The 12,541-nt window shown below is 47.3% G+C and overlaps 1 protein-coding gene across 3 annotated transcripts; it reads left to right on the top strand.

The window, feature by feature from the left end:
- The first annotated feature begins 3,205 nt into the window (after positions 1-3,205).
- On the top strand, positions 3,206-8,293 carry LOC123124552 (uncharacterized). 3 transcript variants are annotated; one of them, XR_006461155.1, is made up of 4 exons: positions 3,206-4,175; positions 4,923-5,471; positions 5,551-5,817; positions 7,416-8,293. XR_006461155.1 is itself a non-coding variant. In XM_044545142.1 (3 exons), exons 1-3 carry the CDS (start codon positions 3,312-3,314, stop codon positions 5,662-5,664), a joined length of 1,527 nt encoding a protein of 508 aa, XP_044401077.1. In that variant the 5' UTR covers positions 3,206-3,311; the 3' UTR covers positions 5,665-6,063. The 3 variants fall into 3 exon arrangements, 1 of the variants encoding a protein (XP_044401077.1); XR_006461156.1 differs by lacking the exon at positions 7,416-8,293 and adding an exon at positions 5,940-6,063; XM_044545142.1 differs by lacking the exon at positions 7,416-8,293 and having other exon boundaries at positions 5,551-6,063.
- The last annotated feature ends 4,248 nt before the right edge of the window (positions 8,294-12,541 follow it).

The following is a 12,541-nucleotide window of genomic DNA, read 5'->3' on the forward strand; positions in this document are numbered from 1 at the left end:
TCACTATGGCTCGTCTCGATCGCACTTGGATCCTTGACATTCAGGGATCACTCACATGGATCCTTCACATTCAGGGATTGCTCGGGCCGGCCATCATCCTCAAATACATGGAGGTTTAGAGCAAGGTGCAGCGTGTGGTCCTTACCTCACAGTCAGATACCATCCGATGGATATGGACCGAGAATAGCATCTACTCGACATCCTCTTGCTATAATGCCTTGTTCTCGGGATCCATGAGATTCGAGCATTGCCAGCTTCTACGGAAGTACGGAGCACCCTTGTTGGTGAAGTTCTTCATGTTCATGGCCTCCATGAATCGCTATTGGTCTGCAGATAGACTCGCCCGGCGTGGCCTATTGCACGAGCCAACATGTGTCCTATGCTTACAGGAGCCTGAGACCTTGCATCACATCCTGGTGGGCTGTGTCTTCACACGCGTCACCTAGCATGAGGTGCTTTCTTGGTGTGCCCCTCGATCCCTCCGTCGGATGGCTCCTCTGGCTTCTTCGACTGGCTATCCATGACCCTTCTTACGCCACCGGTGACAGCTCGTTGAGGCCTTACTACCATGGCCAGCCTCATCGCCTGGGCATTGTGGCGCCACCGCAATGTAGCCATCTTCGACAAGATCGCTCCCTCTACCTCGGTCGTTGTCGCCGCAATCAAGGACGATGCTCCCTCCTAGGCCATTGCCGAAGCCAAAGGACTTAGCTCTTTTATCCCCTGTAACCTAAATTTATGTGAGGGGCTGAGCATCCCCATTGCTCTTTGCTCATACGATCGTCACAGACACGCCCAAGTTGTGCACGTGACCATGGTGTGGATGTGCTTTTTCCTTCTCCCTTTTTTGCATGGTAATACTGTCTCATTCATATTATAAAGATCAAAGTACAAATCACTAAGGACCGACATGAAAAAACTGAAAAGAAAGCAGAACGTCTCTGAGCTTAACACCAGCGCCCGTCACCTGCCTCCGGCACCACCACAACAGCCACCGAAGAAAAGAATGACGAATCACCTCCTCACCCGAGCTCGACGCGGCTCCATCGATGATATGCAACTTTGCAGACCTCCAAGGTGGCTCACCAAAAGTGAAGCCCTTGCCGTTGAACGAATCAGTCCGGGGCAACACCCCGGACACACCTCCAAACTCCAGATCTGGCACCCCACCATGACTAAGATGCCGAAGGAGGAAACGATACCAGCCATGCACGAGCCACGAACCCAGCACACATTCTGTCTTCAGATGTCGTCGATGCAGGCGGCAGACCACTATCTGCATCCGCTCCTAGACTACCTCCCAAGCTCCATGCAGACGCTGGAGCAAACATCGCCGCAACGGCGGAGCCTGAGGATACATGTCCACCACGAGGATGCCGCCGCTGCCACGTCATCCTTACTTGAACAGACTGGTTTTCAAATTCATCCCAACCATAGGACCGATGGCCTCATGAGAGAAGGATCCAAAGAATCTTTATTCAGCGCCATCATCCTCGCCGTCGAAGTCAAGACGATGAACAACCTAAAAATCTAGACTACGAGAGAGTAAAAACGGTCCACGCGCGTGGATCCGGCGACCCCCTCGCCACCGACGACCGAGGTCGTCGACGGAGGGGAGCCGCCGGAGGACGGCGCTAGAAGATTGGCCTCCTGGCGGCGGCGGGTCCAGCCGCCTTCTCCTTGTCAATGCAATGATATGCTCTTAACCCTATTCACGAGAAAATAAAAACACAATTCTAAAGTAGAGCACCAGTAGCCCACTTTTGGTTTTCTTTCGTACTAGTCAATGTGTACATGCAATGCACGCTAATTTGAAAGTATATTAAGTACATGCGGATATTAAATAATAGGATATTATTTGTGTTTTATTATGTGATTAGCACTAAATTTGGTATAAAATTAACTGCACGCTAAACGTATTGAGCGCTCGACATTGAAGCAGTCTAGGTCGTTGGATTGACATGATTTGATGACCGAGATTAATTGGATCTGTCCCTTGATTTTTTTATATTGGTATAGATATATAAATAGTTAAAACTATTGTGAAGATGGAGCAGTGGAGACTCCACCGAAAACGTACCTCGCACTATTTTTGTTTGGATGTTTTGCTTTCGAGTGGCTGAACATGCACTTGGATTTGTGGTATACTGATAAAGTGCTATAAAGTATATTAAGATATGGACGCTCATGACCTCGAACCAAAGATAGGAGGATACTCATGAGAAAGACAACGGGAAATAGCTACGGATGGATGATATTAAATCCGAAAAAAAAAGAAAAATACATGACTGCCGCGCAGCACATGAGATTACTCCAGCATCCACGGATTTTCTTTCGTGAGGAAGCACAACCCTTTTTTATTTTATTATTAAATTAACTCTCAGCCTCATTTTTTTTGCGTGAAACTCTCAGCCTCATATCACTATCACACAACACAGCTACTAGCTCCATCGGATTCTCAAAAAAAAAAAAAAGCAAAAGAAACTACTAGCTCCATCACATCAAATACAACATGCATAAACAGTCAGTAATTAGTTCACCTTCCAACTGGCAACTGCTCATCATTAGCCCACTATTTTGGAAACTGATATTTGATGTAGCCTAATAAGGTTGCTTGACAGGTAACTCTCACTGATTCCAACTACTTGCTGCAAACTCAAGCCAGCCACACACCTGTAGATCACTAGGATAGTACCGCCATACCACATTGCAATAACCCATCTTCACAAATATTGGTAGCACAATCATTGACGGGATAGATCAACGAATATGTTCCACAGGTCCCCTGAAAAATAGATACATTTTGTTTTGCCGAGTAAGAAAATATATACATTATCTATATATAAGCACATTCGCTAGACACGTGGCACCCTTTCAACGTCCTAGCTTGTGGCTCACTACGCGGAGATATATTCTATTCTGCTCTAAAGCATACATGTCGCCTACACTGCAAGGCAAAAGAATTCGTGGCATCGTAGCTAGCAGTCCACCACTAATCACGCTACCCATCGCCCTCCACGTGCACGCTTCAAACCTTAACCCGTCCAAGATTCTAATTCAAAAAAAAGCGGATTATATTTAAGTAACGCAATCGTGCAAAGATTCGTAATGTTTTATAGAATTCAGGTGTTCTTTTTCAAATACAAGGGGAAATGCACAGTTCGAATGTAGTGTGATGGACCTGTGCTATTACAACTACCCACCACCCACCGGGTGTGTCGCACGCACCGTCCATCCCTGAAACATCGCCACGTCCCGCCACGCCCCCAAATGTCCGTGGCCATCGGCGGCGGCGTCGACCCCCGTGTCCAATGCCCAAGCCCCACCAAGCCTCGCCAGCGCCGCCGACGCCGCTCCCGCTCCCGCTCTCCATCCTCCCGCCGCGGAGCTGCCCGCTCGCCACCGCGCTGCTGGCGCTGCTCTCGCTGCTCCTCGCCACCGCGCTGTGGCTCGTGCTCGTGCTGTCCCCGGCCCAGGCCCCCGTGGCGTCCTCCTCCTCCGCGCTGTCCTACGCGGCGGCGGCGGATGAGGCGCTCTCCTCTGGCGACGCGGCCTCCCCACTCTCGCTCGCCCACATCGTCTTCGGGATCGCGGGCTCCGCGCACCTCTGGCCGCGCCGCCGCGAGTACGTCCGCCTCTGGTGGGATCCCGCCTCTATGCGCGGCCACGTCTGGCTCGACGCCAGCGCGCCCGGCGCGCCGGGGCCCAGCGCTGCCGGGGAGGACTCGCTCCCGCCGATCCGGGTGTCCGAGGACACCTCGCGCTTCCGGTACACCAACCCGACGGGCCACCCTTCTGGGCTCCGGATCGCGCGCATCGCTGCCGAGGCCGTGCGGCTCGTGGGGGGTGGGGGCGCGCGGTGGGTGGTGCTCGTGGACGACGACACCGTGCTGTCCCCGGACAACCTGGTGGCGGTGCTCGGGAAGTACGACTGGAGAGAGATGGTGTACGTCGGGGCCCCGTCGGAGAGCCACTCGGCCAACACCTATTTCAGCCACGGTATGGCGTTCGGAGGCGGAGGCGTCGCGCTCAGCTTCCCCCTCGCCGCTGCGCTCGCGCGGACACTAGACGTGTGCATCGAGAGGTACCCCAGGCTGTATGGAAGCGACGACCGCCTCCATGCTTGCATCACGGAGCTTGGCGTGCCCCTTTCCCGCGAACATGGATTCCATCAGGTATGGAGCTTATCCGTCAACCTTTGGTCGGCATTCAACTATTTTTTGGCTATTTACAGCGTTTATCTTGTTTAGAGATCTTATCAAATGGTTATAAATCTCACACTGAGCAAAGCAATTGGGTCGCTTAGCTTGTCGTGCTATGTAGATTCTGCTAGTAAACTAGTTCCCCCCCATTCCATGCTTGAATTAGTGCAATGTGTCATGCTCTTGATGTGGACTGAACGAATATGGGGATTGCTGAGGAATTAGCCCCACTGTAGAGCTTGCTTTGGAAGTTTAGATGCTGATGCGCTGTTTTGAACTTTACTATGGGTATCATGCTTGATTCGTTATGACAGAAAGAAAGTTGATCCTTTCTCTGTGGTACCACCCTAGCTGTGTCCTGTGTTGTTATCTCGCTGGTTGTAATGCATGTACAAAAGTAGGGCCTTGCCAGAGTGTTTATGATAGTGAAAACAAGTTTGGTTAGCCTTGACTGTTGATTTTCTCTGTTTATGATAGCATTTGCTTGCTTGTTTACTTTTTTTATGGTACTATCTTTGTACATCTCTCTGTCGGATAAGCACATCATTAGAAAAAATGGACAGTTGCTGATCAAGCTGCTCTGCTTGGTGTGAGCATCGACCTTTAACTGCATGGATTGATTTTCCAGCTCATTAATGTATTATGGTGGAATTTTGGATAGATCCCTCTAACCTCCCTGCTCTCCCAATGTATGTACTTTCCCTCTGATGTTATAATCAGTGGGATATCAGAGGCAATGCCCATGGTATATTGGCTGCTCATCCAATTGCTCCTTTCATCAGTATCCACCATGTGGAGTTTGTGGATCCTATATATCCTGGATTGAACTCTCTTGAGAGCTTGGAGCTTTTTACGAAGGCTATGAAAATAGAACCCATGAGCTTCTTGCAGCGCTCAGTTTGTTATGATAAGAGGCAGAAGCTTACACTAGCCATCTCTTTGGGTTATGTTGTTCAAGTGTACCCCAGTGTTCTTCTTCCTCCTGAATTGGAGCGATCCGAGCGGACTTACACCGCTTTTAATAGGATGAGCCAGAGAACTGAATTTGATTTTGACACCAAGGAAATTCAGAAGTCTATGTGCAAGAGGCCAGTCTTATTTTTCTTGAAGGATGTTTGGAAGGATGGGAACATAACCAGAGGCTCTTACATAAGGTCAAGTGAACGGGATGACCTCAAAAGGAAGGTGTTTTGCTTCAGGTCACCTCCTTTATCTGGCATAGATGAGATTCAAGTTTCTGCGTCCCCATTAAGCAAAAGATGGCATCTGGTTCGTTCTAACATTCCTAGAAAAATCTGCTCTACTCTTTCAACCTTTACAGTTGCTAACTATCATTCTGCTGATATAGGCACCAAGAAGGTTATGCAGTGCTGTGAAAGAATCTATTAATGGTACTCTGTTTATGTTTGTTCGGCAATGTGGGCGCAGAGCATTCGGCTCCGCTTCTGATTCTCTTGATTGATGGAGAACAGAGATGTATATTTTCTGTCCAGATGATACCTGCAAGATGTAGTTACCATCCTACATTCTTTGGATCAAGTGTTCTGGGGGCTCTTTTTCTGCCTCAAGCACTTGGCAGTAATTGGAGGCTTGTTATACTTGATAGTTGTTGAAGGTAGTTTCTGTATCTTCTCCGAGTAAGTACAACGGGAAATAGATTCTTAGTGTTAATTGTGACAAGTCTCATTTTTGCTAAATCATAAGACACTTAAGGGTAAAATTGGGATGTTTTTTCAGGCTAGTATTACGCCTTCTCGACTACGGTTGATCTGTCATGTATGCAATACAGGCTTGTTAATCTTTCTTGACCATTTGTTGCCTACATTTGTCAAGTGCAATAAATAGATAAACTGAATCATCATGATGCATGTCCTGGTACTTGTAACACCTTTAATGTTCAACTTATAGATTCCCAAAAGAATACTCCCTCCGATCTGTATTAATTGTCGCTGATTTAATACAAAGTTGTACTAAATCAGCACAATTAATATGATCATAGGGAGTAGTACTACAACTTATGATATTATTACATGAAAACAGCCTCGTGCTTACCTGCAGTCTAATTAATATGAGTAACTTTATGCACACTAAATTTTTATCATATAATTCTTAATGCTCTGTGCTGCATGCGATACTTTGACAATTGCACTCAGTTGCATCTTTATTTCCTGTTCATGTTGATACAACAGGAATGGTTTCATTCTTGTTCACTTATTCACAGTTGGTTGGCAATAGGCAGATAGATATCTGTGTTGATTATCAAACGGTCAGTGTTATCAGTTATAGTGGACAAGTTGCTTGGCCATAATGAATAAGATATTTTAAAATATTTTTGATATCTAAGAAAATAGGGGCTGTAATATCTGTCATTTTTACTACTTGTATAGCAGGATGTTTATTCCAAACAATCGCTAGAACAATTATCTTTTACCATGAGTTCACAACTAATATGAGCAAGATAAATCAATCCTTGGTAATGTTTTATCTTTTTTTGCCAATGATAACTTCTGCTGTTTTGTGTAAAACAAAGATGTTTTTGTGTGTAAACTGCATCATCCTTTTCTTTGGAGCATAAGATTTAAATGTTTCTTTAAACTTTGGTGCTCAGTCAAACTGTTACTTTTTTCTTACACAATGAATCTAGAGGGATATGTTGGCTGCCCAGAAAAAAAGAGGGATTTGTTGGCATGGATGTTGAAAACATGAAATAAAACACAGTGCATCTATTAGTTGGATATAAGAATAATTACCTGGATTATATGATTATTATTGGACTTTTGTCTTGAAGTAGGCTAGCATGTGGCTTTGATTTCCGTGTTATGAAGCCTGATTACTAACTGTCTGAAAAGAAAACGGTTTGCTATCAGTGCTTCAATCCAGTTTTGAATTTCTTACCTGCTTCCTTCAAAAATGACCATTAATTGATCTGTTTGATCAATTGGGATATTCCAGCTTGCAGAGCCGATTTATATATATATTTCAGAGCTATTTTATATTTTTTAATAATGCCGTTAGTGGTACTCGTGTACACTGCTCTGGGCCCTGAAGTCATGCTTTTTATTTCTAGTTAATGATTGGCAATATCAAATTCTGGACAATTTCCTTTCTTTTATCAAGCTCAGCAATTTGTAAAAGGAATTGTACTGAGCTTTTTTTATTGCGGAATTCTAGAAAACTAGGGTCTCATAGAAGCATAAAATGTATGAATTGCAGCCAATGGGATTCATATCTGGCATCGGCCTTACAGCATCAGTCCACAGCATCTTACTGACTAGTAGAAGATGGTTTTCATGCTAATCGTTGCCAACCAGTTGGTTAGTTGCAAAAAGTAAGAAAATGGTATGAATGCACAAGCAGGTGAAATTTTGTTTTCCCGTCTGCATTTTGGACTCCCAATGTCATGTGTTTGCGTCTGCTGCTTTTGAGTTCCTGCCCTGACATTTCCACATGATGCTAACTTTTGAGCAAAGTTTGCCGAGGTGAACCAGTCCTAGTACAATGCAAAAGTTGCCAGATTGACCTGTCGAATCGCCTTTTTTTGTAGAAGTTGCTGAGATAGAAGAACCTGATGTGGGCCGTTCTGATTTATATGTAGAGGCCTGGCCTAATATATGAAAAACGTAGTGACTTCCATGTGCTAGAAGTTCATTGAAATATTGAAGAAATACGAGGTTCTAGCGCCCATATTCATTCTTTTTAGAAAATGATAGATTTATTACCTCATCGTCTGCGTTGAAAATTTAGCATATGGACTAGCCACAATATCAAGGTAACTGTTTTGTATTATTTTGTTATAGAATTTATTTTTAGTCATAAAGATCACGTCAGCTAGGCAATGAGTAATAAGGCGATACATGCTTTACTTTTAATTTTTCCTCTCTTTCTGGCATGGACTGCCTTCGTACTGTTGGCCCATAAGAATTCTGTTGTGCTACAGAGAACATAGGAAAAGAAATTGTCTTTTCTCAAAAAAAAAGGAAAAGAAATTGTCTGTGCATCATGACAGCGCCATATATATTTTATATGAAATCATCATGATTTATCTCTCATTTTATAGTGGGTGTTTTGGAGCTTGGCCTCCATGGAGGCCAATTTTTTTTTAAATCAAACTTTGTTTTCCAGCCTCAAAAAAATCTGAGAGAAATTGTACAAGTATACAAGGATGTTGTGTATATGTGTGTAAAATTTCAAGATGAAATATCTTGAAATGTGATATGTGCAAAGAGATGGACTTTGGTGATGAATATCATGTGCTGAAAAGCCATGATTTTTTTTTGCACAACCCTCCTTTAAATGTATTATAGTCCCAAAAATTTACACACATGTGTGTTATGCCTCTATGTATATCTGTATTTTTCTCACAAATTTTTGAAATGTAAAAAAATAAAATTTGATTTATTTTTTAAAAACCAGCCTCCGTGGAGCTCTGCCTCCAAAGCAATTTTCGCTCATTTTATTGTTTCAAGATTACATAAGAATATGTAGGGTTCCATCTTATGTACTTTTCTTTCCTCGGCACCCACTCTCCCACCCCACCTCCACCGTTTCAGGTTTAGCCGATTTGTTTTTGATCTTTTTTTCTTCTTAAGAATTTCTTGCAGCGCCCCATGTCATGTTAGCTTACCATTTCTTTAAAGATACTTGAATTCCTTACATACTCTACTATGTATACAAAATATGTAGTCGTGCGGATGCACTGGGTGATGAAGTCATGTACCTAGGGTAGGGTCATGGACCTATCTAGGATACCCTACCCAAGGACATCCTTAGAATAAGCTACCTTCCAGTCGACCAAGAGGGACTTCACTCGACGAACTCAAGGACACTCGACGATGAAGATAGCCACTCGACCATGAAGCTAACCACTCGACGGCCAGGAGACCTAAAGTCACTCAGCACGCAACGGTCCGTCATTAAGTAGCTTTAATAGTCTTCATGGCACTTTATGAGGGAGTTACCAGTAACCCCCTGTCTTAATGTACTTTAAACCCTGTATAACTGAGGGCTGGAGGGGTCTGGCGAACTTTATATAAGCCACCCCCTCTTCAGTGTAAAGGGTTCGGCACCCCTGTAACTCATATACACATAAACCAGTCGACCGCCTCCGGGCTCCGAGACGTAGGGCTGTTACTTCCTTCGAAAAGGGTCTGAACTCGTAAAATACTCGTGTGTACAACTGCTCCATAGCTAGGATCTTGCCTCTCCATACCTACCCCCCATTCTACTATCAGACTTAGAACCACGACAGTTGGCGCCCACCTTGGGGCAGGTGTCTTAGCGACTTTTTGGAGAAGTTGTAATTTGTCCGATTGCCTTCATCATGGTTTCTGGCGGAGCTCTAGTCAAGGGTCGCGAGATCCGTCTCGGTGCGCTCGCTTCCATCGCCGACGACTTCGCTTGGCTCCAGGAGGCACCACTCGACATCGACGCGCTCCCCGCCCGCGGGGCGACGCACTTTCGGGCGTGTGTCCGTGGCGTCCTACTGTGGCAGCCGTCAATCCCATACCGGTCGACTCCTGTGCCGTCCTCCCTCCCCGTCTCTCGCCAGCGCAAGCGCTCCGGTCGGTCGAGGCTTCAGCGATGGGTGAGACACGCAGTGGCTCGCCAGTCGGCCACCACCCAAGTCACGGCAATTGAGCCCGATGAATCTCTCTACGGCCTGTTCGATCTGTCGACTGGCTCCGTAGAGACTGCATCCGAGTGCGATAACAGCGATCCAGCGGCGGAGGTCTTGATGGTCAACGGGCCTCGTAGCCCTCCCGGTTTCCCCCGCATGGACGGGATGGACGATGGAGGCGACCCCGCTCAGGCCCACGAAGAATATAAACCCGAGCCACTCACTTCTCAGCAAAGAGAAGATCTTCGCCGCTGGAACATGGATGCCCTGCATACTCCCATCGCAGGAGAAACTCCTGAGGCTCGTGCTTTGGAAGAGGCGCGTTTGGCCAACTTGGCTGAACGCACTCGACTGAAGAACCTCCAGCGAGCACTCGACGAGCGTGCGCGTCAACGAGTACCTGACTCCAGCCGACGTCAGCTCTTTTTGCAACCGACTCAGGTATATCGAACCCCAATTCAGAATTTGGCAGTTGCAGCCCGTATTGCGGAGTCAATTCAGCCCTCTCAGTCGGAGGCTGGAAGAGGCTTGATGCAGATCAGGGATTTGCTCCGGGCGGCAGGAGATCAGAATTCAGTTGTGTCACAGTCGCGCAACAGGATTCACAGTCGATCCGTCGCTGCGAATACTGTTCAGTCGGCTCACAGCCCAAGGTCACCTCCGAGGCGCGTGGGACGTGAAGGCCGGCGGGACCACTATGATGACCGATTTGATCGTGATGATAGGCGTCGAGTGCCCACTCCTCCCCCGAGAAGTGGGTCTAACGCCCATCGGCAGCAAGATGACAGGCGCCAGCTCAGTGTTGGGCGGAGAGCTCCGGTCGACCCCAGAGAACCAGGCTTTGACGCGAGATCCATCATCGTGCAAGGTTTGGTCGATCGGAACAGAGCTCATAGAGGTGGCCATGACAGAGATGTGCCCACTAGCAGCCGAGTCCATGTTTCAGGTCCAGAATGCTTTAGCAGAGCCATCAGAGCCGCAGTGATACCCCCCAACTTCAGGTTGGCGACTGGGGTAAGTAAGTTCACCGGAGAGTCCAAGCCTGAAACTTGGCTTGAAGACTACCGAGTGGCGGTACAGATTGGTGGTGGTAATGATGAGGTGGCCATGAAGCATTTGCCACTCATGCTAGAGGGTTCGGCCAGGGCGTGGTTGAATCAGTTAGCTCCTAGCAGCATTTACACCTGGGAAGATCTTTCCCGAGTGTTCGTCAGGACGTTCGAGGGAACTTGCAAGCGACCGGCCGGATTGACGGAGCTGCAAGTCTGCGTACAAAAGTCGAGTGAAACATTGAGAGATTACATCCAGAGATGGATCACTTTGCATCATACCGTGGAGAATGTGTCGGACCATCAAGCGGTCTGCGCCTTCAAGGATGGTGTCAAGAACAGAGAGTTGAGCCTGAAGTTTGGTCGAACCGGAGATATGACCCTGAGTCGAATGATGGAGATTGCCACCAAATACGCTAACGGTGAAGAAGAGGACAGGCTCCGGAGTGGCAAGTATAAGCCGAGTCAATCGGAAAAAGGAAACTCCAGTCGGAAGCAGAAGCGGAAGGCCGAGCCAGCTGCTCCTGGAGAGGCTCTGGCCGTGACTCAGGGCAAATTCAAAGGGAAGCCCAAAGGATCTTGGAACCCCAAGAAGGTAAAGGATAAAGAAGGAAATGACGTGATGGATCTACCGTGTCACATCCACACGAAGAAAGACGAAGAGGGTAACTTCATCTACCCGAAACATACCACTCGCCAGTGCCGGCTCTTAATCCAGCAGTTTCAAGGAAAACAGCCCAAGGACAAAGAGAAGGAGTCGGACAAGGCCGAGGACAAGGAGGACAGTGATGGAGGGTACCCTCATGTCAATTCCACCCTGATGATTTTTGCTGATGTAGAGAGCAAAAGTCGACTGAAAGTGATCAACCGAGAGGTAAATATGGTCGCCCCGGCGACACCAAGCTATCTGAAATGGTCGCAAACTCCCATTACGTTCGACCAGTCCGATCACCCTACTCACATTGCCACCCCTGGGAGGCAAGCGCTGGTGGTCGACCCAGTCGTCGAAGGCACTCGACTGACGAAGGTATTGATGGATGGCGGCAGTGGGTTGAATATACTGTATGCAGAGACGCTCAAGGGAATGGGCATTCCGATGTCCAGGCTCAGCTCCAGCAACATGAGTTTTCACGGAGTCATTCCTGGAAAGAAGGCTGAGTCACTCGGTCAAATAGCTCTGGATGTAGTGTTCGGCGACTCGAAGCATTTCCGCAAAGAGAAGCTGACATTTGAAGTCGTGGATTTCCAGAGCGCTTACCACGCTATTTTGGGAAGACCAGCCTATGCCCGCTTCATGGCTCGACCATGTTATGTGTACCTCAAATTAAAGATGCCTGGCCCCAAAGGAGTGATCACTATCACTGGCAGCCGGAAGAAGGCAGAAGAGTGTTTCCAGAAAGGCTCGAAGATTGCGGATGCCCAGATAACAGTGGTAGAGCTGGAAGGATACAAGAAAAATGCAGATCCGAGTGATTTGCTGCGGGCCAAGAAGCCCGCCACAGAGTCAGCGTTCCAGTCGTCAGGGGAGACGAAGCCAGTTCATATCCACCCGACTGACCCCAACGCAGCTCCGACCCATATTTCCACAACACTCGACTCTAAATAGGAAGAAGCGCTCATCCAGTTCCTCCGTGAGAACTGGGACATCTTTGCATGGAAGCCAGCTGACATGC

The sequence above is a fragment of the Triticum aestivum genome, chromosome 1B, assembly GCF_018294505.1.
Source record: "Triticum aestivum cultivar Chinese Spring chromosome 1B, IWGSC CS RefSeq v2.1, whole genome shotgun sequence".
Taxonomy (NCBI): Eukaryota; Viridiplantae; Streptophyta; class Magnoliopsida; order Poales; family Poaceae; genus Triticum; species Triticum aestivum.

Coding starts and splice junctions, on each gene's coding strand:
- LOC123124552 (XM_044545142.1), top strand. CDS start 3,312: ATGCCCAAGCCCCACCAAGCCTCGCCAGCGCCGCCGACGCCGCTCCCG. Junction 4,176..4,922: donor GCGAACATGGATTCCATCAG/GTATGGAGCTTA, acceptor TGTTATAATCAG/TGGGATATCAGAGGCAATGC. Junction 5,472..5,550: donor TAAGCAAAAGATGGCATCTG/GTTCGTTCTAAC, acceptor CTGCTGATATAG/GCACCAAGAAGGTTATGCAG.